The sequence below is a fragment of the Poromitra crassiceps genome, assembly GCF_964638095.1.
Source record: "Poromitra crassiceps genome assembly, chromosome: 7".
Taxonomy (NCBI): domain Eukaryota; kingdom Metazoa; phylum Chordata; class Actinopteri; order Beryciformes; family Melamphaidae; genus Poromitra; species Poromitra crassiceps.
In genome coordinates this window covers 9,570,924-9,598,617 of record NC_139628.1, presented here as the reverse complement: position 1 = coordinate 9,598,617, position 27,694 = coordinate 9,570,924, and the positions used below count along the sequence as shown (strand labels likewise).

Sequence of the window (27,694 nt, the reverse complement as noted above, 5' to 3'; positions counted from 1 at the left end):
GTTTTGAACAGGAAGTCATAACACAACTGGGTCAAGTGGGCGGGGCTACATAAGGTGAATCAATCTATAATTATTGTATTGTATCTTATGGTCCCTATCGTTGCATCGGCGCTGTTTCTAGGCCGAGCGCCTGGCGCAGCGCAAATCAGTGGCCGTGGACCAGCGCACTTGATATCTTGGTCTTGGCGCTAGACGCAGCCTCAACCATTACAACCACGCCTTTTAAGCGTAAAATTATGCACCGTCAGTTCATTGGATAAGTGCAATAAACGAATCGCATGCTTGCCTTTTAAGCTCCATTCCAGTTGTCCAGCAAAACCAGACGAAACCCAAGCCTCTGATCCCCCCCCCCCCCACCTCCCTTCATCCCGTCTGTCTCCATATATCGGCTATTATTCCATATTATGATGCTTCTCAAACCAATATAACTGCAGTTTAAATACTGCAAGCATGTAAAAACGCTACACTATAGCAAGATCAAAGTGAAAATCATGTTCTAAACGCATCGGATAGAAAAAAATATAGCCGGCTGGATGTCATGAGATTAGATGAAATTTGGCCAGAATGATATTGTTTTCTCTCTTCTCCCCCACTGCACGATGCAACATCCTTTGAATGACACCTATCACTTTTACTGGATCTGATTACTTTATTCTATTTTATTTAGCCTACTGGATTTTATTATTGAGTATTTGTATTTTATTTGGCCTATGCTTTATTTGGCCTATCCCCAGGTCCCGGTGGAGGGGAGGGGGAGTGGATGGGAGGAGAGCCCTCGCCCTCCGACTCAGTGGTTTCCACTGCTGTAAATAAAATAATTGTATGAGCACTCAATCTGTTTGTCAGTCAGCTCCACTGCTGCACGACCCGCCTGCACGACCACCAGCGCCTCATAGTGCACCAGCGCGGCTCCGCTCCCCGCATCTCCTGCGTGATGCCCGGCGTCCTGTGAGGAGGAGAGGACGGCCCCGTGCAGGGAGAGGAGAGAGGACGCCCCTATTAAATTAATATTTTGCTTTGTCATTGTTTTTCATATTTTATTTAGAATTGTAGCCTAATTAAATATCCCCCTCTCTCTTTCTCATTCTTTCTTGCACTTAATGTAGGCTACACGGCACCTCGGACAGCTCCGCTGCCACAGAAGGGGGAAACATTTGGAAATAATTCTAACTACTCTGCTTTGCAAACAGAAAATATAAATACTGTACAGAGAAAAAGTTTAAAGAGAAACACCACACAAGTGTCGGTTTAAAGGAGTTATTGGTTACAGAAGATGTTTTGTTATGATGATATAATGGTTTTGAGAAAGTCATAGTCAACTCTCTCAGGCTGGATGTGGCACCTTACATTGACCCTTGCCAGTATGCGTACAGGGCTGGGCGCAGTACTGAGGATGCTATCGTCAGTGTGACACATCTTATAAGTAAGCACTTAGAGAGGCCTGCGGCATACGCCCGGGTCCTATTTGCTGATTTAGCTCAGCGTTCGACACGCTTAGACCTCATGTGCTTGCTCAGAAGCTGTTAACCATGCACGTTAACCCGTTCATTGTTAAATGGTTTTACTCGCTTCTATCTATGAGACCGCAACAGGTCACGGTTAATGGCTCTCTTTCTAGCACCAAATTTAGCAGTATGGGGGTGCCTCAAGGGGGCGTGAGCTCTCCCTTCCTTTTCACTGCCTACACAAATGACTGTAGGAGAAGTCATTCAAATAATACTGTCATTAAATTCTCAGATGACACAATAATCTTGAGCCTGCTGTGTGCAGATGACTGTCCCTCAGTGTATCACAGGGAGATTTCAGCTTTTGAGGCCTGGTGTGAGGAAAACAATTTAATCCTAAACACATCTAAAACAAAAGAAATGATCTTTGATCCCAAAGCGGTCAAAGTCCACGAACCAGTGGTCATAGGGGGGAGCTGCATTGAACAAGTTAGCTCCTACAAATACTTGGGTGTAAAAATCGACAACTTGTTCAAATGGAATATACACGTTGATTATTTGTGTGGCAAATTAGCACAAAGACTCCACTTTCTCCGAAGGCTGAGACTGTTTGGAGTAAGTTCCAAGATCATGCTAACTTTCTACAATGGAGTGTTGGGTAGCCTAATAAGGTATGGCATGGAGGCATGGTTCGGCACCCTCTCTATCCAGTACAAGTCTAAAATCAACAAAATGATAAAAACTGCTATGAAGATCATAGGGCAGAGGGACTTCCCCCCCCTCCAGACCATTTACGATAAGAAAGCAGTGAATCTGGCTCTTAAAATTTTGGATGACCCCACCCACATTCTATATCTTGACTATGAGCTACTACCTTCTGGAAGGCGCTTCAGAGCCTGTAGCTTCAAGAGTAACCGCTATAAGCGCTCCTTCCTCCCAACATCTATAGCCTTATTAAATAAACTGCCTGTCCTCCCACTAGGGGGTAGAGCTCTGTCCTCTGTGAGGTCAGAGCCCGGCTACCCAGGAACCCTCCATTAAGAGCCTGACGACCCAGGAAACCTCTGGATTAACGTTTCCTGGTCGTGAGAGGACAGAGCTCGGTGATTCTGGAACCCTCCTTAACACTTTGAGTGCCACGGCCCTTGAGCAAAAGGTTGCTTGCTGTGCCACATAGGCCGCAATGCATTTTAAAACAGTCATATAATTTTTTTAATAATTACTATGTAAACACTGAACACGCACAAATAACGATGAGACTCTCTTCTATCACCTGCAAAAAAAAGTTTATTGATCCCATTTTCCGTTCTTTAGTTATGAGCCGGAGAAGATAGCTTGATTGAAGCAAAAACATCCCTTTTTTTCTACGAGCTGAGATAATGAGCCTTTTGTGAAATTAAACATTTCAAGCACATCACTGACTCTGAAGCTAATTTTCTGATGTCTGGGTCTGTCTGGGTGAAGTGTATGCTGCTCTCATGGATGTAGGCTGCTCTGCGTGCTCCCCCCCCCCCCCCCCCCCTCAACTGCACACCCCATACGGAAGAGGCATATATACACATATATGGACATACATCCGACACAAGGTCCACATATATGTCACCATACATGTACATGTATGCACTTTGCATACAAACCCACCTGAGATATATGCATATATATGTGAGGATCATATATGTGATCCAAATATAAATTGATATATATGATCATATAGGCAATTAACATATATGAGTACTCCCATACATGTGATCATATATGCTCATGTAAGTAATGGACATATAGGATTATTCTAGCATATGTTTAGATATATGTACATATAAGCAATTAACATATAAGAATATTTCTACATATTTCCGCATATATGCAAATACAAGCAACACACATATATGTTATTCTCTTGCATATCAATATATGTGTGCATATGAGCATTAAACATATATGATTATTATTACGTATGTCAAAATATATGCTCATATAATCAATTCACATATGCGGATGTTCGCATACATGTAATCATATATGTTTGTGTAAGCATTGAACATATAGGGTTAAACTTACATATGTCTACATATATGTGCATATCAGCAATTACCATATAAGAATTTACTTACATATGTAAGCATGTATGCTCATATAAGCAATTAACATATATGAGTATTGTCATACATGTGATCATATATGTTCATGCAAGTAATGGACATACAGGGTTATTCTATTATGTTTAGATATATGTACATATAAGCAATTAACATATAAGAATATTTCTACATATTTCCACATATATGCAAATACAAGCAACACACATATATGTTATTCTCTTGCATATCAATATATGTGTGCATATGAGCATTAAACATATATGATTATTATTACGTATGTCAACATATATGCTCATATAATCAATTCACATATGCGGATGTTCGCATACATGTAATCATATATGTTTGTGTAAGCATTGAACATATAGGGTTAAACTTACATATGTCTACATATATGTGCATATCAGCAATTACCATATAAGAATTTACTTACATATGTAAGCATGTATGCTCATATAAGCAATTAACATATATGAGTATTGTCATACTTGTGATCATATATGTTCATGCAAGTAATGGACATACAGGGTTATTCTTGCATATGTTTAGATATATGTACATATAAGCAATTAACATATAAGAATATTTCTACATATTTCCGCATATATGCAAATACAAGCAACACACATATATGTTATTCTCTTGCATATCAACATATGTGTGCATATAAGCATTAAACATATATGAATATTATTACGTATGTCAACATATATGCTCATATAATCAATTAACATATGCGGATGTTCGCATACATGTAATCATATATGTTTGTGTAAGCATTGAACATATAGGGTTAAACTTACATATGTCTACATATATGTGCATATCAGCAATTACCATATAAGAATTTACTTACATATGTAAGCATGTATGCTCATATAAGCAATTAACATATATGAGTATTGTCATACATGTGATCATATATGTTCATGCAAGTAATGGACATACAGGGTTATTCTATTATGTTTAGATATATGTACATATAAGCAATTAACATATAAGAATGTTTCTACATATTTCTGCGTATATGCAAATACAAGCAACACACATATATGTTATTCTCTTGCATATCAAAATATGTGTGCATTTAAGCATTAAACATATATGATTATTATTACGTATGTCAACATATATGCTCATATAATCAATTCACATATGCGGATGTTCGCATACATGTAATCATATATGTTTGTGTAAGCATTAAACATATATGGTTAAACTTACATATGTCTACACATATGTGCATATCAGCAATTAACATATAAGAATTTACTTACATATGTAAGCATGTATGCTCATATAAGCAATTAACATATGAGTATTCTCATACAAGTGATCATATATGTTCATACAAGTAATGGACATACAGGGTTATTCTCGCATATGTTTAGATATATGTACATATAAGCAATTAACACATAAGAATATTTCTACATATTTCCGCATATATGCAAATACAAGCAACACACATATCTGTTATTCTCTTGCATATCAAAATATGTGTGCATATAAGCATTAAACATATATGATCATTATTACGTATGTCAACATATATGCTCATATAATCAATTAAAATATGCGGATGTTCGCATACATGTAATCATATATGTTTGTGTGAGCATTGAACATATAGGGTTAAACTTACATATGTCTACATATATGTGCATATCAGCAATTACCATATAAGAATTTACTTACATATGTAAGCATGTATGCTCATATAAGCAATTAACATATATGAATATTGTCATACATGTGATCATATATGTTCATGCAAGTAATGGACATACAGGGTTATTCTATTATGTTTAGATATATGTACATATAAGCAATTAACATATAAGAATGTTTCTACATATTTCTGCGTATATGCAAATACAAGCAACACACATATATGTTATTCTCTTGCATATCAAAATATGTGTGCATTTAAGCATTAAACATATATGATTATTATTACGTATGTCAACATATATGCTCATATAATCAATTAACATATGCGGATGTTCGCATACATGTAATCATATATGTTTGTGTAAGCATTAAACATATATGGTTAAACTTACATATGTCTACACATATGTGCATATCAGCAATTAACATATAAGAATTTACTTACATATGTAAGCATGTATGCTCATATAAGCAATTAACATATGAGTATTCTCATACAAGTGATCATATATGTCCATGCAAGTAATGGACATACAGGGTTATTCTTGCATATGTTTATATATATGTACATATAAGCAATTAACATATAAGAATATTTCTACATATTTCCGCATATATGCAAATACAAGCAACACACATATATGTTATTCTCTTGCATATCAAAATATGTGTGCATATAAGCATTAAACATATATGATCATTATTACGTATGTCAACATATATGCTCCTATAATCAATTAACATATGCAGATGTTCGCATATATGTAATCATATATGTTTGTGTAAGCTTTGAACATATATGGTTAAACTTACATATGTCTACATATACGTGCATATCAGCAATTCACATATAAGAATTTACTTACATATGTAAGCATGTATGCTCATATAAGCAATTAACATATATGAGTATTCTCATACATGTGATCATATATGTTCATACAAGTAATGGACATACAGGGTTATTCTCGCATATGTTTAGATATATGTACATATAAGCAATTAACATAAGAATATTTCGACATATTTCCGCATATATGCAAATACAAGCAACACACATATATGTTATTCTCTTCCATATCAAAATATGTGTTTGTATAAGCATTAAACATATATGATTACTATTATGTATGTCAACATATATGCTCATATAATCAGTTAACATATGCAGATATTCTCATACATGTAATCATATATGTTTGTGTACGCATTGAACAAGGGTTAAACTTACATATGTCTACATATATGTGTATATCAGCAATTAACATAGAAGACTTTACTTACATATGTCAGCAGGTATGCTCATATAAGCAATTAACATATATGAGTATTCTCATACATGTGATCATCTATGTTCATGTAAGTAATCCAGGGTGCAGCAGAGAGACTGGTTGGAGGGGGCGTGAACATTTCTCCAGAATTTGCATGGAAGTCCCATGATGCATTTGGGGCAGAGATTAGGGATCTAATATGGTTAATAACTCCACAGGATTTAATTTATGAAGTTTTTAAATTATATATTTGGAATCAGCTTTACGATGAGCTTCTAAATCATATATAATATATAATGTTTACACTACTAAAACCATAATATAGACTATGGGGCATTTTAATGACACCACTGTCAAAAAACCCTTATTTTTCAATCTCATGCACACTGGACTAACCTTGAAAATATCCAGTAGTGCTGGAAGTCTTGCACAAAACTAACCATTTTTATGGTGGGTTTCACTTCTGAGATGTTGTTCAATCAAAAATAATTTGGAAAATTATATTTCTTTTAATTAAGAGATATGTGTTTTGATTCCATACATGTTCATATATTGTGATATATATGCACATATATCCTGGATATATAGGTGGATATATGTCGAATACAGATAAATACATAGTTATACACAGGTAATAGTCATATATGTTCATATAAAATAAAACATATGTATGTATAGTTATTATTCATATATAGTTTTATATGTATTAACCATATATGCCCGTATAGTGTCAATGCATACAAATGTACATATAATTAATTGCCATATGTGTCCATATACAATCTATACATGTATGCACATATATAATTATATAGGACAAACATATATGGACCATATATGAAACGTTCCAATTCCATACATGTACATATATTGTGATATATATGCACATATATGCACATCTATCCTGGATATATAGGTGGATATATGTCGAATACAGATAAATACATACAGTTATACACAGGTAATAGTCATATATGTTCATGTAAAATAAACCATATGTATGTATAGTTATTATTCATATATAGTTATATATGTATTAACCATATATGCCCGTATACTGTCAATGCATACAAATGTACATATAATTAATTGCCATATGTGTCCATATACAATATATACATGTATGCACATATATAATTATATAGGACAAACATATATGGACCATATATGAAACGTTCCAATTCCATACATGTTCATATATTGTGATATATATGCACATATATGCACGTATATCCTGGATATATAGGTGGATATATGTCGAATACAGATAAATACATACAGTTATACACAGGTAATAGTCATATATGTTCATATAAAATAAAACATATATGTATGTATAGTTATTATTCATATATAGTTTTATATGTATTAACCATATATGTCCGTATAGTGTCAATGCATACAAATGTACATATAATTAATTGCCATATGTGTCCATATACAATCTATACGTGTATGCACATATATAATTATATAGGACAAACATATATGGACCATATATGAAACGTTCCAATTCCATACATGTTCATATATTGTGATACATATGCACATATATGCACATATATCCTGGATATATAGGTGGATATATGTCGAATACTTATATGAACATATACTACATGTATGTTTACTACATATATGTGTATATATGCCTCTTCCGTATGGGACGCCTCCTGGGTGTGTCTTATGTGTCTGGTGGCTCTCAGTCTCTGCTGAGTTTGCTGCGCACACACAGTGAATGGTGCGCGACATTCAGCTTTTTGGTTCCGCGTGTGTTTGTCACGGGCTGGCATGCTTCCAGTTCGGAATAATAAGGCTGATTATGTGAATGTGCTGTTGCAGCGTACATGGAGGTGCTCAGTTGTGACAGCGGATGCTGCTGCTGGGGGCACAGCTGGCGTTGTGCTCGTTTATGGAGGCACGTCGATGCATACGGACGGATGCGATGCGATTTCCTCATTTTCCCCAGTGACTATTTCTGTGTGTTTGGCTCCTTTTTCTCTGATCAGGAGAGTGCTGTCGCCACCTAATGGGTTTGTAAAATAGGTTATCGACCTCCAATAGCTACAATATTGTTAGAGGCGACGTAAGAAGCTTAGATCGCAACCCGTTCTCACTCTGAGCGCGTCGCATATTGACGCTTTGTCCTGTCCCTTGTGCGTCGCTTGTTACTAACATGGTACCCTTGAGCGACACATGAAACGACTTGGGCTTTCCGACTAAACTCAATGCAAACCCATGGAAGTCATCTTTGACGCTTATGGCAACTGCTCCCCTATTAGCCTAACTGCTCCACCATTAGTCAACTGCTCGCCCATTAGGGTCTGGAGGAGCTAACCTCTCCCAGACCCTAACCCTAAACCTAACCTCTCCCACCCCATGCCTAAACCTAACCTCTCCCAGACCCTAACCCTAACCCTAACCTCTCCCACCCCATGCCTAAACCTAACCTCCCCCAGACCCTAAACCTAACCTCTCCCACCTCCCACGCCTAAACCTAACCTCCCCCCAGACGCTAATGGTGAGCAGTTGACTAATGGGCGAGCAGTTAGGCTGATGGGGGAGCAGTTGCCATAAGCGTCAAAGTTGACTTCTATGGGTTTGCATTGAGTTTAGTCGGAAAGCCCAAGTCGTTTCATGGGTCGCTCAAGGGTACCATGTTAGTAACAAGTGGCGCATAAGGGACGGGACAAAGCGTCAATATGCTACGTGGTCGGAGTGAGAACGTGTTGTAGATCGACACCCCCCCGTCAAAAAAAACAATTTGGAGTTATGACGCCATTTGGCGTCGCTGGCACTGTACGGTAAATTTCTAATGACGCCATATGGCGTCGCTGGCACTGAACGTGTTAAAGAGCCGGATGATCCGAGAAATCTCTGATGGTATTGGTGTGGCATACATGGTAGCTCACTCTGAGCTCGGCTGTCCCTGCAGCCTGTCTGGTCATGTGATATTTATCTTGCCTTAGTTAGTTTTATATTCATTTTATTTCATTTTATTTCTCTTATCATTTTATCTTTTTATTTCTTTTACCCTTTACTGTGGTTTTAATGTTTTTAGTTTTAAGTAACCATGGTTTTATGATGGTTTTGGTTTGATATGCGGTTTTGGAATTGTGCAATACTTGAAGTGCAATATTTGAATACTGAAGTGCAATACGTGGTTAGGTAGAGTTGTTAACTCGTAGCCCAGGCTGTATCATGTACTATGTTGTCCTCTTGTTTACACGCTGTTTGTCTTCAGATGTACTGTACTGTCTGTTACGTTTGTCATTGCCCTATTGCTGCTGTACAAATGCCTAAGACAAATTTCCCTATGGGACAATAAAGTTAAACTCAAAACTCAAAAACTAACAGTTGGACGGTATGCACTACTAAAAAAAAAAAAAAAAAAAAAGGAGGGGAGAAGTAAAGAAAGTATGATGTGTACTGGAATGTTTACTAAGGCTGTTTGCTATTCATTGTTCAGGTTTATTTACAAGTACAGTAAAAACAAAAGAAGCTCTTTTAAGAAAGTCTGACACTCAACTAAAGGGGGGAGATGTAGTGATGGTATATGTGTAGGAACTAGGGGTGTCACAATATATCGTCCCACGAAATTTCGCGATAGTAAAACGTCACGATATGTATCGTTGAGATGAAATCTCATATCGTGATTTTTTTTTTTTTTTTTTTTTTTTTTTTTTTTTTCAAAAATAGACAAAGAAACGTCTTTGTTTGTTGAAGTTCAATGTGTGGAAAGTAGTTCAGTTGAACAAGTCTCTGAAGAGACACATGAGAAGTTATACAGGAGAGAAACCATTCAATTGAGTTTCTGGCAAAACTGTTTACTTGACAGGAAAAACTGAAGATGCATAAAAAATAGACTAAGAAAAGTCTTGTTGTTTGAGTTTGAAGAAAAACTGAAGATGCATAATGAGAATTTATACTGCTGAGAAACCTTTTAGTTCAAAGTAAATCTAAGTGACGGTGTAACTCATTCTATTTCAAGATAAGCCTTATCTCCAATCTCATGTTTTTTCTAGTTGTTATTGTAAAAACAATTTCCCACAACAGCATGTTTTGTATTTGTGCATTTCAAATAAAATACTACTTTTCCAGTCATATATTGTCATTATTCAAGTTTAAAAAAATATTGTTAAAATCGTATCGTATCGTATCGTTATCGTGAACCCAGTATCGTGATACGTATCGTATCGTGAACTGAGTGTATCGTGACACCCCTAGTAGGAACGTATGGTATGTACGGGTGTATGTGGGGAACATATAGAGAACGGACCGGAAGTATTGGAACTAGTAGACTGTCAATAAAGCTTGCAATAAGACTAGACACGTCTCCGGTCTGGATGTCTACATAACGCCTGAGTATGGCATGTTACAAATACAACAGACAATTCTGTAATGAATAGCTGTAATGAGAGTGGGGTTTGAAGAAGCGCTACACAAAAGTTTATCCAGTTTCTTTCTCTCTTTCTTTCTCTCTCCCTTTCTCTCACATTAAACGATATACATGCCTATAATGTCAATTATCTGAATGAAATAATAATACATATTAATTAGTAATATTAGTAATATTAGAAGCCTAGCTAATTTCGGGGGGGGGGGGGGGGGGTAATAAAACGTTGAGCTATATTAATACAAAGTTAATATTGCTAATCAAAATGTTCCAAAACGATTTTTTTATACATCAAATATGTGTAGTTAGACAGCTATCCCATTTGAAAAAGATCTGACAGATATAACTCTGCTGCTGTCTGGATGCTGCACATAAATGGGGATTATTATGATAGCCTAAACTAAATAAATGAAACTGTGCATTGCAGCTTCACCCAAAGCCTGAGAAGGGTTGCCACTGCATGCTGTAATCTTCCAATCTTATATTCTATTGTGTTCTAAACTATTTTTTTCTATATATTCTATTCTCCATTCACTATCCTGTCCCCGGCACTGAATAGGCCTGCTTTTCAAAAGCGCAAGGCGCTAAATTTACGCCAGCTCGGAAGATATCAGTAGGCCGGTATTTAGCGCCGACACGCCCACTTTGGCCCATTCTGGGACTGCGCCACGCCCATTCGGCCTAAAGCGCATTTGGCAGCGTAAAGCCATATTGATATCGTCCCAAAACAGGCGCAAGGCACGTTTTTTTTGCGTTTAAGGCCCGTTTTAGCGGGGTCCACCCGCTATGCCGACCACCTGCTATGCCGACCACCCGCACTGCCGACCTTAGGTTTAGGCGTGGGGGTGGGAGAGGTTAGGTTTTGGGTTAGGGTCTGGGGGAGGTTAGGTTTAGGCATGGGGGGAGGTTAGGTTTGGCGTGGGGGCTGGGAGAGGTTAGGTTTTGGATTAGGGTCTGGGGGAGGTTAGGTTTAGGCATGGGGGGAGGTTAAGTTTGGCGTGGGGGCTGGGAGAGGTATAGCTCCACCGACACGCTGCACGCCGCCTCGCTCAGCTGGTTCTGCTTGTGGGCTATCGGCATTGCGACCTGTCGGCACTGCGGCCTGTCGGCACATAGACGCGGCACCGTTTTAGCGCCGAAGGCCTGTGGGAGAATAGGGGCCTGTGTGTGATGTGAGAGAAACTTGTCAGATGCACATCCCTCCCTAACATAATGCTTGCACTGAGTTAATTAGTCTGCTAGGCTAGCAATGCATTTCCACCCAGAAGCCCTATCACAGTATTCTAAATTTCACCCTAAATTAAGCTGTGAAAGAATGTAAGATGTATTTAATGGGGCTGTGCTTCTGAAGAGCTAGTCAATTTTGTAAGTGCACGACTCTCCTCTCTGCCTGTTGCACCATTCACCTGTCAACTCCTTCCACAAAGATGCATGTTTTGTACTCTATAAGAGAAATTATATCTAATTTCTAAATCTTTTTATATTGCAGGCCATCAAGACGCGATTTGCGTCTGTGTTGGACAGCAGAGATGCTCTCCTTGCTGCTGTCACTTTGCCAAAGTTTAAGGTGCGGTGGCTGAGAGAAGAGGACAGGAGAGACGCCCTGAGGTCACTGCTGACAGCAGAGTGTCGCGCTTTCCCCGTGGCTGTTCCCCACAATGAGCAGGAGGCTAGGCCTCAGCAGGAAACCCCCGCTTCCAGCAGTGAGGAAGACTTCTTTGCATTAGAGGAAGAGGATAGAGCAAACTTCAACCCCGACAACGAAGTCATGGACTATCTGAAGTCTGGGTCTGAGATGGAGATCCTCAACAGGTTCCCTACAATAAAGAAGATATCCATGAAATTCAACACAGCGACACCATCTAGTGCCCCGGTGGAGAGGCTGTTCAGCCTGGGCAGCCTTGTGCTGACTCCAAGGAGGAACAGGTTGTCAGACAAACGATTTGAGAGACTCCTCCTTATGAGGTATAACCACTGCTTTAGTGAGAAACACGTCAAATAAGCTGAACTACAGCAGTATAAAGCCATGGTTTGGTCAGGTGAGGGAATGACTTGATTGAGTTTGGCTTGTTAAATGCAGTTCATGTATGCCTTTTAAACATGTTTTTTTACCCTTTTAAGTCTGTCATCATCTAATGGTGTTAGGAAGGCCATTCTCTTTTAGGGATATATATATATATAAATATATATATATATATATATATATTGAGGCAGTTAATATTCGCACTAGAAGTTTGCACTAGTTGGGAAGGCCAACCTCTTATATTATTTCATATAGTTTTATTTTGAGGTGGGTGTATACTGCTTTAACTTGTTCAACAACATACCTCTTCTTCTCTGCACTAAGTGTGTTGGGAAGGCCAGTTTCTTTTTTTTATGGATATATTATTTTGAGGCAGTTAATATTTGCACTAAATAAGAAGTGTTGAGAAGGCCAGTCTGTTATTTTGTTATTTATGGATAGTTTATTTTTATGCAGGTAATATTTGCACTAGAATGTGTCATGTTTTATTTTGAGCTGGTTATATAGCCTACTTTTACTTGTTCAACAAGTACCTACCTCTCCTCTGCACAGTGTTGGGAAGGCCAGTCTCATATTATTTTATTTATGGATGTATTATTTTGAGGAAGTTCATATTTGCACTAGACAGTGTTGGGAAGGCCAACCTCATATTTTATATAGTTTTATGTTGAGGCATTTATATACTGCTTCTACTCGTTCAACAACCTACCTCTTCATTTTACACTACACTGACTTCAGCATTTCTTCCATAATAGCCAGCTCTCTCCATAATATGGTCAATCAATCAATCATAAGGTTCTGTTCTGTTAGGCATGCAATTGAGCCTTGTTCTTGCCACAATATTTTTCTGTTTTCACCTGACCTCATCAAATGTAGCCAAACGATTGCAGTGTGGGTCCAAGAGTCCAATATTTGACACATCATCAGAACATTGTCAGTATGAAATATTTAGGAGACTACAAGGTTTACAACATTGGACACAGCCACAGTGCAATCATTTGATGACAATTTGATTATGCTGCACAAGCTACTTGGAGAAATGGGGGGGAGGGGAGCTATATGTCTTAGTCGCTAGGAGATACAATAGTTTGTGTTGACAACAGGTTGAGAAGACTCACTGTGTGGTTGGTAGTTGAGTTGGTTGGTAGTCCTGCAACTTGTGTGTCGTCGTCACTCATCATGAGTGACTGACATGGGGATCATTAGATAGTGACTGAATTTTAATTCAGGGTCAAACTATACCTTTAGAGAGAAAACAGGTCCTCCTCCTGACCATATCCTCCTGATCAAAGTTGCTGATTTGATTTCTGTGTTCAAGAAGCGTCCTGTGTGACCTACGTTGCTTGTCAGCTTTGTGGCATTAAAGAGCATAAAGAAAGATCTTGTCTATGTCCTCCTTATTACGATAAAGATTTGTGCTAATATATGGCCGTATGTAAGGTTTAATGTTGTATTGTTAACTGGCAAATTACGTGACAATGCATCTCAGGCGATTTTACGGAGTAACGCAAAAGTAATGTAACGAGTAGTGTAACGAATTACTTTCTCCAGGGAGTAATCAAGTAAAGTAAGGCATTACTTTTTTTGAAAGTAATGTGTAATGTGTAATATATTACTTTTTTGAGTAACGGACCCCAACTCTGCTTAACATTACAATAAGAGCACATGATTTAACATTACAATAAGAGCACAGTTAACAACACTTGAGAGTTTTGTGCAAAGTTGTAGTGTTGCATTAATATGGGTAGTACAGTATTATCATAGTATGGCTAAGTAGGCTATTTGGCCATTGTTGGTTCATATGCTTATGCTGGAAGAGGGGGTGACTTTGGCCCTCATCAATCATTGCACGTCGTTCAAAGGGTTGTAACGTTCCTGGTAACTCATGAGGCAGAGGCTTCTTGATGGTACAAGGTTCTTTATTCTCAGTTAGTTATATTACAACTCTCAGCGGTTGTCACGCTCATAGCTAGCAGCCTTCCCTTCTAGCAGTGTGTGGAGACTGACGCGCATGCTCAGTCCTCCCCGGAAGTATCCCCACAGCATAGTGTTCCCCAATACAACACTCCCACACATCAGTTCCTATCTGTAGTTGAGACACTACCAATGCTCACCCCTGTATGTGTACTGCTGATTCGCTACATACTCCCCGCCCAACAATAAGGTCAACGCCCACGTTGATAACACATCACACACCACCTACCAAAACACCCCCAACATCTTTTTTTTAACAGCTTCTTTGTTTTTTTTCTTTCCAACCACATTTTATGTTGCACTCTCAGACTTTCCCACATCTCCTCCCCCACAATATCTCATGTCATGCACATCCTTTACTTTCTGTTACAACATTTCAACATTTCCAACCACCATCTCCTCTCTTTCTTTTTTTTTTTCTTTTTTTTCTTTTTTTTTTTTAATACAACTCAAAGTTGTTAAATCGTCCTGGAGCCCTTGGCTCTCTCCGTGGCCGTGTTAGTCTCTGTGAATCTGCCTGCGGGGCTGATCCCACCTGCAGTGTCTCTGGGCTTTCACGTCCCTGAGTGGGGCCCGCCCGGTCATGGCCGGACGCCCCTCTCTGTGGAAACAGAGTCCTTCTTTCAGCCTGTCTAGGTGAAACCGCCGGGCGGCCGAGATCTGGGGGAAAGGTACACCCCCCCCGGTATGGGGCCAACCTGTCTCGGTGGAGTACCTTCTTGCCACCAAGTGGCATCTGCACTCGGTACACCACCTCCCCCATTCTCTCCATGACCCTGCATGGGCCTGTCCAGTGACAGTCCAGTTTAGGGCTACGCCCTTTTTTTCTCCGGGGTGTGTACACCCAGACCAACTCCCCCCCCTGGAAATGGTTTCCCTTTGCCCTCACATCATAATTTCTTTTTTGTTTCATGCCTGCTTTCTCTAGCTGGTCCCGAGCGAAGTGGTGAGCGGACTCTAAGCGATCTTGTAGCCTCCTGGCGTACTCTCGCCCTGGGGGAGCGTCCAGTGCATCTGGTGGCTTGCCGAACGCCATTTCTGCTGGTGTCCGCAGTTCTCGACCTAACATGAGCAGAGCTGGTGTGCAGGAGGTGGACTCTTGTGTGGCAGATCTGTAGGCCATGAGGATGAGAGGCAGGTGCGTGTCCCAGTCCTTCTGGTGTTCCTCCGTGAGGATGGCCAACTGCTTTTTCAGCGTTCGATTTAATCTTTCTACAAGGCCATCGCTCTGGGGGTGCAATGCTGTGGTCCGTGTCTTTTTAATGTTCAGTTTCTCGCACATGGTGGCGAACACTCGTGACTCAAAGTTTCTCCCTTGGTCACTGTGTAGGGTCTCTGGTGCTCCGAACCTACTGAACATGCCGGTTACTAGTGCGTCGACCACCGTCCCCGCCTCCTGGTCGGGCAGTGCGTACGCCTCTGGCCATTTTGTGAAATAGTCCATGGCGACCAGGACGTACTTATTTCCACTGTCTGAGCGTGGGAAAGGTCCCATCACGTCTACCGCTACCCTCTCCATGGGGGCTCCTGCTGCTAGCTGTTGGAGCGGGGCGCGAGACTGGTCTAACGGGCCTTTGTACGCTGCGCAGAGGTCGCAGCGTCGACAGAAGTCCTGTACGTCTCTCCCCATCCTCCCCCAATAAAAGCCTTGTCTGATGCGACGGAGGGTTTTGTTTACCCCAAAGTGCCCAGCCCCTACAGTTCCATGGCAGCTCCTGCACACCTCCTCCCTCAGCGTCGTCGGCACTACTTTCCGCCACTTATGCTCTCCTGTCGCTGGCTCCTTCCAGGACTTCATCAGCACTCCGCTACTCAATCTCAGGGTGTCGAACCCTGCCCACAGCCCTTTGGTTGTGTCGGTGGCCCCTGCCACCTCTTCCCAGGGCGGCTTCTGGCCCTCTTCTACCCATTGCAGTACTGGTGACAGCTCCCTGTCGTTTTCTTGGTGGCCCCTCCAATCCGCTGCCTCTGCCACCCGCAGCGTCTTGCACACTCGTCCATCCCCTGTGTGGTTAGGGCAGATCCTAGCTTCCTCTTTGAGCTCTCTCTCTCTTCCTTCTCTCTTTTCGCAGTACGTACACCCTCTCTCTGCACAGGGTCGTCGTGACAGGGCGTCTGCGTTGACGTGGCGCGCCCCTGCCCTGTGTTCTATCGTGAAGTTGTAGTCTGCCATTTTCTCTAACCAGCGGCACACTTGCCCCTCCGGCTCTCGGAAGGACCACAGCCACTGCAGCGCCGAGTGGTCGGTCCGTATGGTGAACCGCGGCTGTCCCAGGAGGTAATATCTAAAGTGTCGTAGTGCTTCTACTACGGCGAGGAGCTCCCGGCGGGTGACGCAGTAGTTACGTTCTGCTTTATCGAAAGTCTTGCTGTAGTACGCCACCACCCGCTCCCCGTCCGGCCCCGCCTGGGACAGCACGGCCCCCATACCCCCGTTGCTGGCATCAGTGTCTAGTAGGAACGGCAGGGCGGGGTCTGGTGCTCTAAGCACCGGAGACTCGGTCAGCGCTTTCTTGAGGGCTTTGAAGGCTAGGTGGCATTCTGTCGTCCAGTGGAAGTCTGCGTTCTTCTCTTTTAGCCTGAACAGTGGTTCCGCTATTTTAGAAAACCCGTTTACGAATTTCCTGTAGTATGCGGCTAGCCCTACGAAGCTCTCGAGTTCGCCTTTGTTTCTGGGGGTGGGCCACTCCATGACCGCCTGAGTCTTCTCTTCCTGGGTGCGAATGCCCCCCGCGCCGATGCCATGCCCTAAGAACTCCACCCTCCTCTTCAGGAAGTGGCACTTGTCTGGGTGTAACTTTAGACCCGCCTCTGCTATCTTCTGCAGGACTTTTCGTAACGCCCCCACTGCTGCCTGGAACGTGCCCCCGTGTGTCAAGATGTCATCTAAATACACGACGCATTCAGATCGGGGAATGTCTCCCAGCAGCTTCTCCATTAACCTCTCGAACGTTGCTGGTGCGTTGCACAGCCCGAAACTGAGTACTCGAAACTGCCACAGCCCCTTCTCTGTGCGGAAGGCGGTCTTTTGTTTGGCATCGTCGCGGAGGGGCACCTGCCAGTACCCGCTACGGAGGTCTAGGGATGAGAACCAGGATGACTCTCCCGCGGCGTCTAACAGTTCCTCGATGATGGGCATCGGGTATGCGTCTTTTTTTGTCACTTTGTTCAGCCCCCTATAGTCTACACAAAATCGCATTTTGGGGCTCTTTTTCTTCCTCACCAGCACTACCCCTGACGCCCACGGGCTGTCTGATGGCTCAATGATCCCCGCCCGCAGCATGTTCTCTACAGCTTCGTTCGCTATCTCTCTCCTCGCTGCTGGGACCCGACGGGGATATGACCTGACGGGTCGCGCCCCCTCAGTGTCTATTTCGTGTTCCACCAGGTGGGTACAGCCTAGCTCATCATCCGACATGGCGAAAATGTCTTTATATTCCTCTAGTACCCTCCACAGTTCATCGCTCTGCTGGGGCTCTAACCCTTCGCTCTGGCGTTGGTGCAATCCCCTGAGCATCTCTAACCTCTCTCTCTCCCCCTCTGCCTGTTGCGCTGGCTGAGGGCAAGTGTTTGGAGGTGGGCTAGGGGCGGGGCTTTGTGGAGGGGCTTGGTCTGCTGGGTGGGGCTCATGCACTACGGTGACGCGATATACAGTGATGTTATTTACATTAGCTCTCTCCTCTGGAACGGTGGGAGGGTGGCCCATCTGGACTACTGGCCCCCCTGCAAATGTCAATGTGCTTTTTCCTAGGTCTACTGTGCATTTGTTTAGCGTTAAGTAGTCTTCCCCCAGGATGCAGGGTCCCGTCATTTCTACCACCCACACCGGAAAGTCCACTGTCTGTCCCCCCACTGTTATCATTACGTGTCCCCTCCCCCTCATTGGCATCAACTCACCGGATACTGTTCTTAGCAGTTGTGCTGCTGGCTGCTCCAGGCGCGTCCCCTCGGGCATCATGTTGACGTTCACCAGCGTTGCCGTACACCCCGTGTCCACCAGGGCGGCGCAGTATCTCCCCTGTAGGTAGACTGGAACATGGCAGCCGTTCATCGCGCGCGGCCCGCTCTGCATGTTGACAGCTCCGGCGATGTCGTCTACTTCGGGGCCCGGCGGAGCCCCACCTCCCCGTTGCTGTCGGTGGGCTCCTTCCTGCGATGACGTGGCTACGGGGACTGTGGCATCGTAGACCCGTCTCGTCCCATCTGGACGGGCCCTGTGCCGTTTCCCTGGTTCCACGCTCTCCGGCGGCAGTCTGCTTCCCGATGCCCGGGGCGTCCACATCCCCAGCAGATCATGCTCCCTCTGGCCCAGCTGTTGTTCCGCTGGGTGGGCTGCCGAGCGGGGTTGGGCTGCAGGGTCGCTCTGCGGAGCAGTTGTTCTGTCAGCTGTTGTACTGACTCGGACAGTTCTTTCACCTTGTCGCCTTGCTCTTTCACCGTGTTGCTTTGCTCTGCCAAGGCCGTCTTCCACGCTGGCTCTTCTTGTAGCTGGCTCTCCGCTGCCATTCTCACCACTGGGGCGGCCTCCATTATGCCGCTGCTCTTGTCCCAGCCTTCTACTGTCTCTATCTCCAGCGCCAACCCCAGCGCTGCTCCCAATGTTTTCGGGTGTCCCAGCGTTACCTTCTGGCTTAGACTCCGTGGCTCGATGGCCTGGACAAAGTAGCTTAGGGCTAACCCATCCAGCGTCTCCGTCGGTAGCTGGCTGTATGCGCGCCGGCTGAGAGTCTCAATGTCCGTTGCCAGTGCACGCAGCGACTCACCCTGTCGTCTGCGTCTGTTACACAGTTCCGCGGCTACGATGGCCTGCTCCTCACATCGGCCGAAACGTCTCCGCAGGACCCCCATCACCACATCCAAGTCCTTTGTATCAGCTATTGCCGACACGCACGCCGTAGCCTCGCCCTCGAGGGCCATCACGAGGTAGCTGGCTCTCTCCCTTCTCGTCCAGCCATTCCAATCTGCAGCCTCTTCAAACTGCTTGCAGTATGCCTCCCACTCGCCTTTACAGTTGAATTTTGGCGGGGTGATTTCCTTTCTTCCTCGCCGCTCGCCGTCCTTTGTCGCCTCGACCCGTGTCCCATCTTTGTCCTCGGCCCGCAGGCTAGCTCCGCTGGGCTGTGGCACAGCCTCCATGGCTACAGTGGCAATGTCAACCCGCTCGATCTTCACTCTCACCGGTCCCGGTTCTTCCGCTCCTTCTCCCGCCTCGCTAGCTTGCCTGCTAGCTCCCTTGAGCCGCGGGATAGCTTCCGTGGCTACGGTGATAGCTCTGTCTGGTTCGGATTTTATTTTCACCAACCCCAGGCTTTCTGCTGTTTTTCCCTCTTGGCTCTCTGTGGTAGCGGCTGCGTCTACCCAGACATCTTCCTCCTCGGATGGCTGGTAGTCTGCCCCGGCTCTTGCCTTTCCCGCCTCTCGATTGAGTCGTTTGCGCTCTTTCTTCAGGAACTTGTTAACCATTTCGCCGAATCTGGAGGCAATATTCACCGTTTAAACTTCTGACGCCAGTGTAACGTTCCTGGTAACTCATGAGGCAGAGGCTTCTTGATGGTACAAGGTTCTTTATTCTCAGTTAGTTATATTACAACTCTCAGCGGTTGTCACGCTCATAGCTAGCAGCCTTCCCTTCTAGCAGTGTGTGGAGACTGACGCGCATGCTCAGTCCTCCCCGGAAGTATCCCCACAGCATAGTGTTCCCCAATACAACACTCCCACACATCAGTTCCTATCTGTAGTTGAGACACTACCAATGCTCACCCCTGTATGTGTACTGCTGATTCGCTACAGGGTGGACATGGTTTCATGCAGTGAAGGGCTGTATGGCTGTTAAAAGTTAATGTGCGTATAGTTGCACCGCTCATGGGCAGGCAATGCAAGCAGAAGACTGTTTTGATGCCCTTTAATGTAACGTTAGTGCGGGGAGAATGGCTGAATATAGCGGGATGTGTAGTGATCGGGGGCTGGCTGGTATTGTCGGTCTTTAACACACGGTCACACAAACAGCCCTACTCTCGAGTCCTCACTGACTCACAGTAGATGCGACTGTGCTTGTCCCATGCTTGCTTCTCAGTCACTCACAAAAGCTGCTTCGAAAAAGACGAGGGGCGTTTTCTCTCTCTCTCTCTCTCTCTCTCTCTCTCTCTCTCTCTCTCTCTCTCTCTCTCTCTCTCTCTCCACTGCCGTGTATATGTGATGTGGGGGTGGCTTGGGCACACGCCCGACAATGCATCTTTGAAATGCTGCCTTCAGGTGCAGCGCGGAAGGAAGTAATTTCTGTACGGAGAGCTATTCTTTCACCTAGAAATGCTGCGTTCAAGTCCAGGGTCCTTTTCTCAGAGATGACAAAAGGGCCTGTTGTACAGGTGAAATACAAACCACTTTCTGTTTTGCCAGTAGGTAAAACAAAGGTAATATAAATTCAACTTCCTCATCTTCATGTGGTGTGTAGAGGTGGTCACATGCTCCCCCCTGCTGGCTGCTTACTGTCACTGCTCAGCTTTTTGGCCCCTGATAGGAAACTGGGTAGCAGCAGAACAAACTGTAAAAAGGCTTTAAAACATGAATAGAAACACAATGAAGAATAGAAATGAACAGTAAAAACACAATACAGATTATTTTCTCTAGACTGGAGGAGTCCTCACTGTGTTAGAGGTGTTTAGCACCTTAGAGCCACACTGCTGAGAAACTAAACTGCTGTCAAATCCAGATTCCAGCACAATCCAGGGATGATGCCAACGAACAGCTAATTCTTTGGTACAGTGGCGTAGGCAGAAATCAGATTTTGGATGGGCCAGCACAAAAGAGGATGGGCCAAAGCGACTTACAATATCACATTTTGTCAACAGTAGAGAAATCAACTATGCAACACAATCTATGACAGCTACAACTTGTTAACATGGAAGAAATGATCAGTAAACTAGTGAAAGAAAGAACATTGAAACACTCTTGCCATGATGTTCAGGAATGGATTACAAACCAATTCTGATCTGAATGGCAATGATTACATCAAGAAACATTGATTAATCTCTTGTACTACTGTACACATCATCTCACCACTAGAGGGTGCTGTAAGTATAAAAAAGGACAGACAAACTGACTAAACAGTGACAATTTCAGCTTTCAACATTCTGCATTCCAAAGGCAAAACAATAACAGCAAAACACTGCCAATACAACATAGACTAACCAACATAGTCTATAAAGGTTGTATCCGGCTAAAATATAGGCAGAATCTACAGTGCACTGCACTATGTAATGAACCATTTTACACAACATGGAAACGTAACATAAACCCAGACTGCATGAAACAGCATATATCATCAGACAGAAATCGCATAATATCCATGGCATGAGTAACACACACACACACACACACACACACACACACACACACACACACACACACACACACACACACACACACACACACACACACACACACACACACACACACACACACACACGCCTCTTGCTTCAGTACCATGGTCAGCTCCTGAGTAGTCTCAACACCAGACCCATGAGAGTTCTTACGCTGATACACTACGTTACTGCATGCTGCAGATCTCTCTCTGGGTCTGGGACACTTTCCCTCAGAGGGCTGGTTATGGGAGGGAACCGTTCACTTGGCCGGTCATGTGCCAGTGATGGCTTCAGTCCTCTCCAATCAGTAACGACTTTGCGATCAGACGACACGGGAGGCGCATGCCATTTTTTTAACTGCTCTCTCATCGGTGCTACGACCTGTCACTCATTCAATTTCACCCCGCCTTCAAAACCAGCAGTGGCTGTGAACTGGCACAGACTCACTTATGTAGTATGCGGAGCGCAGCGATTCAAAGTAATATTTGAGTGTGGGGAGAGACTATCTCCTGAGTAACAACAGCAGTGTATTCATGACACTACACTGTGTGGGGAGAGACTATCTCCTGAGTAACAACAGCAGTGTATTCATGACACTACACTGTGTGGGGAGAGACTATCTCCTGAGTAACAACAGCAGTGTATTCATGACACTACACTGTGTGGGGAAAGACTATCTCCTGAGTAACAACAGCAGTGTATTCATGACACTACACTGTGTGGGGAGAGACTATCTCCTGAGTAACAACAGCAGTGTATTCATGACACTACACTGTGTGGGGAGAGACTATCTCCTGAGTAACAACACCAGTGTATTCATGACACTACACTGTGTGGGGAGAGGCTATCTCCTGAGTAACAACAGCAGTGTATTCATGACACTACACTGTGTGGGGAGAGACTATCTCCTGAGTAACATCAGTGTATTCATGACACTACACTGTGTGGGGAGAGACTATCTCCTGAGTAACAACAGCAGTGTATTCATGACACTACACTGTGTGGGGAGAGACTATCTCCTGAGTAACAACACCAGTGTATTCATGACACTACACTGTGTGGGGAGAGACTATCTCCTGACTAACAACAGCAGTGTATTCATGACACTACACTGTGTGGGGAGAGACTATCTCCTGAGTAACAACAGCAGTGTATTCATGACACTACACTGTGTGGGGAGAGACTATCTCCTGAGTAACAACAGCAGTGTATTCATGACACTACACTGTGTGGGGAGAGACTATCTCCTGAGTAACAACAGCAGTGTTTTTATGACACTACACTGTGTGGGGAGAGACTATTTAACACATTTACCACGAGAGGAAGGGGGTTGTGGCCCCATTTACCACTGGTCCAGGGTTGTGGCACGAGGCGAAGCCGAGTGCTATAAACCCTGTACCAGTGGTAAATGGGGCCACAACCCCCGACCTCGAGAGGTAAATTTGTTTTCTACAACAGCTACCAAATAATATAAAAAATACACAATTGTAACATCCAATTCATTTATTTACAATCATTACTGGTTTCAGAATACATTTATCCTTCCGCCACAGAATATAGTTCCATACACAAGATCAATGATTGCACTAAACATTTAGTTGCCTTTGAGCCAAAAAACAACTAACCTATTCCTTAACGGGATTCACAGTTATTGATACATTGCCTGTAAAAGTACAGTTATTTAAACAGTTATCTGAAGCAGCCCGTTTTGGTGGTGGTGTGTTGATATCTGGTGACGGCAGAGGGCGTTTGTTTGTTTGACAGTCCCAGGTTCGGGGTCCGGGCGCTAGTCCGACCTCCCGCTAGTCCGACCTCCCGCTAGTCCGAACTCGTGACAACTCAAGCTCAGCCAGTTCTCTCTCCCCAATTTCACCATGTCGTTCTTTGTTCACTTCACCTTCATCTTCATCTAACCACTGCTCAAAACTCAATCCACCCAGTAAATCAAACGTTACTACGAAATCGGACATTTCCTTGTTAGAGATCGGCCATTTCCTTGTTAGAGATTTGTCGACTGACAGGCTAACAGTGGGCGGAGTCAGCACAGGGAGCGGAGTCAGCATCAGGGAGCGGAGTGATACTGCAGTTGGAGCCGAACTGTAGATTGTTGGCCTATTTACCACTGTTGCTAGCCAATCAGAATCCAGTATTCACTCATGCTGTTGTAGAACCCCTGAGTAACAACAGCAGTGTATTCATGACACTACACTGTGTGGGGAGAGACTATCTCCTGAGTAACAACAGCAGTGTATTCATGACACTACACTGTGTGGGGAGAGACTATCTCCTGAGTAACAACAGCAGTGTATTCATGACACTACACTGTGTGTCAGCTGTTGCTTCACTATGCTCAGCTCATGAGCATAACAGCAAATCTGCAAGCAGCCGTTGACACAAATCAGCACTAAAACTAAATCAAAGAATGAAAACATGCAGACGAGCATGAATTAAGAAACAACACACTCCTTTATTTCTATTAAATCAACCACACATAGAATGAAATCTGATTGAAATGTTGCCTCTGTGTGGGGGAAATGAGCAACTCTGAAAAGAAACAATCAGTGATCCCTGAATCAGATTTGTGATTTAAGATTAAAGGACTCACAACTTCTTAAACAACAGGACATTTGTGGTTTATTTTAGGGCATTCATTACATTACATGATGTCATTTAGCAGATGCTTCTGTCCAAAGCAACGTTCAATATGTACATTTTTTCAACAATAAGTATTGTTCATCATTTAGAGAAAACTGTCATTCTGAGAAACAAACAAAAGTATAGATCAAATGCTAAATAAAACAAAGTTGCAAAATAAAGATATTTTAACCTCAACAAGACTTAAGACTAACAAGAAGACCTTGATTCTGTCTCATTAATTCATTTTCACAATAAAATCATCATGTTCTTACACCTGTGTTGTTAAAACCCTGTTCAGTTTCCCAACACGAACACTGACTGATGGATCATGTTTGTTGTTTACAGTAAAATGAGTAAAAACACATGAAAATACAAACATTGTTATTGTTACATTAAGGTGTGTGTGTGTGTGTGTGTGTGTGTGTGTGTGTGTGTGTGTGTGTGTGTGTGTGTGTGTGTGTGTGTGTGTGTGTGTGATCCTGTACAGAGTGCAGCATCATCTCAGCAGCTGTGTTTAGTCAGCAGTGTGTTTCTCTCTCACTCCTCTATCTGACACAGAGACACTGAGGCACCAAACCCAATCCCTAACTTATGTACATTCTCTGAATACATAAACTTGTTCAGAAACCCAAACCCAGTTTTAAGCCCAGAACCAAGCGCAAACCCAGGGTACACTGGTTCAGTGAACGTGTTGTTGAAGGTGTAGAGGTGGATCAGTGTGTCAGAGGAAACTGTGTAGAAAGACAAAGAGCCAGCAGGCCAGTCCAGATAAACTGCGACTCTGTTAGACACAGAGGAGGAGGGAAGATGTAGGTCTGTTCTTATGTCTTTGTGACAGACAGAGTAACCTGTCTCATCAGAGCAGAACAGACTCCAGGACTTTTCATTACTTCCAAGCGCACAGTCATCACCCCGTCCTCTCCTGCTGATTCCTCTGTAAGTCACTCCTATAACAACCTCTCCTTTCCTCTCCAGCTCCCAATAACAGCGACCAGTGAGACCATCTCTACACAGCAGCTGCTGCCAGGAGTCAAATCTCTCTGGGTGATCAGGATATGACTGCTCCTCTCTCACATGTGTCACCTTTCTGTTGTCTTCAGACAGGAGGACCTCTTTGTTTGCTGTGTTTGGATCCAGTGTGAGTTCACAGCCATCTGATGAGACAACAAGACTCCATTTTAGCTCAAGTTTGACCTGTCAACTATTGTCACAGCTGTGTGTGTGTGTGTGTGTGTGTGTGTGTGTGCGTGTGCGTGCGTGCGTGCGTGCGTGCGTGTGTCGTGTGTGTTTGTGTGCGTGTAGGTGTGTGTGTATGTAGCTTTGTGTAGGTGTCTGTGTGTGCGTGTGTGTGTGTGTGTGTGTGTGCGTGCGTGCGTGCGTGCGTGTGTCCTGTGTGTTTGTGTGCGTGTAGGTGTGTGTGTATGTAGCTTTGTGTAGGTGTCTGTGTGTGCGTGTGTGTGTGTGTGTGTGTGTGTGTGTGTGTGTGTGTGTGTGTGTGTGTGTGTTTCTAGAGCTGCCAAGTCCCCCCCCTCTCTCTCTCATTCCTGCAGGCGCGCGCTGCATTGCCTTCTCTCTCTCTCTCTCTCTCTCTCTCTCTCTCTCTCTCTCTCTCTCTCTCTCTCTCTCTCACGTTCCTGGAGGCGCGCGCTGCCTTGCCTTTCTCTCTCTCTCTCTCTCTCTCTCTCTCTCTCTCTCTAAAGCTTCTGGCATACTCTTCGCGCACGCGCTGGAGGCGGGGCTCAGAGGAGGGCACGCGCACTCTGCGCGGGCCAAAACAGAACATACTCAGTGCGCAGCTCCAGGCTCCAGGCAGTCTGAATGAAATTGAATGTAACGTTCCCAATTCTATGTATTAAATTATAAAAAACGACCCCTCCACATTTGGGAAGGCTAAGCCACACAACTAGTTCGTTATAATCGAACAGCATGCTTTGAAGGCGACTTTACGACGGTGAGGACTCAATCACAGCAGATATCCGCTGATAGCCTACCACGGAGATCTCAGGCACAGGCAGCAAAACCGACGCGCTGATAGAAAAATCTCCATGGACGCGCCGCGCTGCGCTCAGGCCTCGCCCCCCGACACGCCCCGTGCGATGTCGTCATAATCGCCGTGCGCCCTATGCGCTTGGCTGGGCGCGAAGAGTATGCCAGAAGCTTCACACGTTCCTGGAGGCGCGCGCTGCCTTGCCTCTCTCTCTCTCTCTCTCTCTCTCTCTCTCTCTCTCTCTCTTTCTCTCTCACGTTCCTGCACGCACGCGCTGCATTGCCTTTCTCTCTCTCTCTCTCTCTCTCTCTCTCTCTCTCCCTCCCTCTCTCTCTCGTTCCTGCAGGCACGCGCTGCACTGGCTTTCTCTCTCTCTCTCTCTCTCTCTCTCTCTCTCTCTCTCTCTCTCTCTCTCTCTCTCTCTCTCTCTCTCTCTCTCTCTCTCTCTCACACTGCATTGCACATCTCTCTCTCAGAATCAGAATCAGAATCACTTTTATTGCCACAGTATGCAAGTTACATACGAGGAATTTGTCTTAGTGTCTGTATGCAGCGGTCACATCAATATACAGAGATAAGAAGTAGGAAGATAACTAAAGACAATCACAAATAGGCTCTCTCTCTCTCTCTCTCTCTCTTTCTCTCTCGTTCCTGCAGGCCACACTGAATTGCACATCTCTCTTTCTCTCTCTTTCTCTCTCTCTCTCTCTCTCTCTCTCAGATGCTGCTAAATGGGAAGGCAATGTATAAATACTGTGTAAGCTCTAAACAAAAACCTGCTGAGTGGGAGAACAGACAGTGTGTGGAGAGAGAGAGACTGAATGTGCAGG

The 27,694-nt window shown here is 43.7% G+C and overlaps 2 protein-coding genes across 3 annotated transcripts in view; both read right to left on the bottom strand.

The window, feature by feature from the left end:
* LOC310779399 (NLR family CARD domain-containing protein 3-like) overlaps nucleotides 1-27,694 on the bottom strand; it is a gene marked incomplete at its 3' end in the record, with an annotated part of 274,039 nt that overhangs the window by 164,825 nt on the left and 81,520 nt on the right. The window lies entirely within an intron of this gene.
* The window catches only part of LOC310780162 (protein NLRC3-like), a 58,921-nt gene continuing 56,426 nt past the window's right edge, over nucleotides 25,200-27,694 (bottom strand). For both annotated transcript variants that reach the window (XM_083640725.1, XM_083640724.1), the window contains one exon: nucleotides 25,200-26,031. In XM_083640725.1, coding sequence (XP_083496851.1) covers nucleotides 25,415-26,031 — 617 coding nt within the window. In that variant the 3' untranslated portion in view covers nucleotides 25,200-25,414. The remainder of the gene's footprint in view (nucleotides 26,032-27,694) is intronic.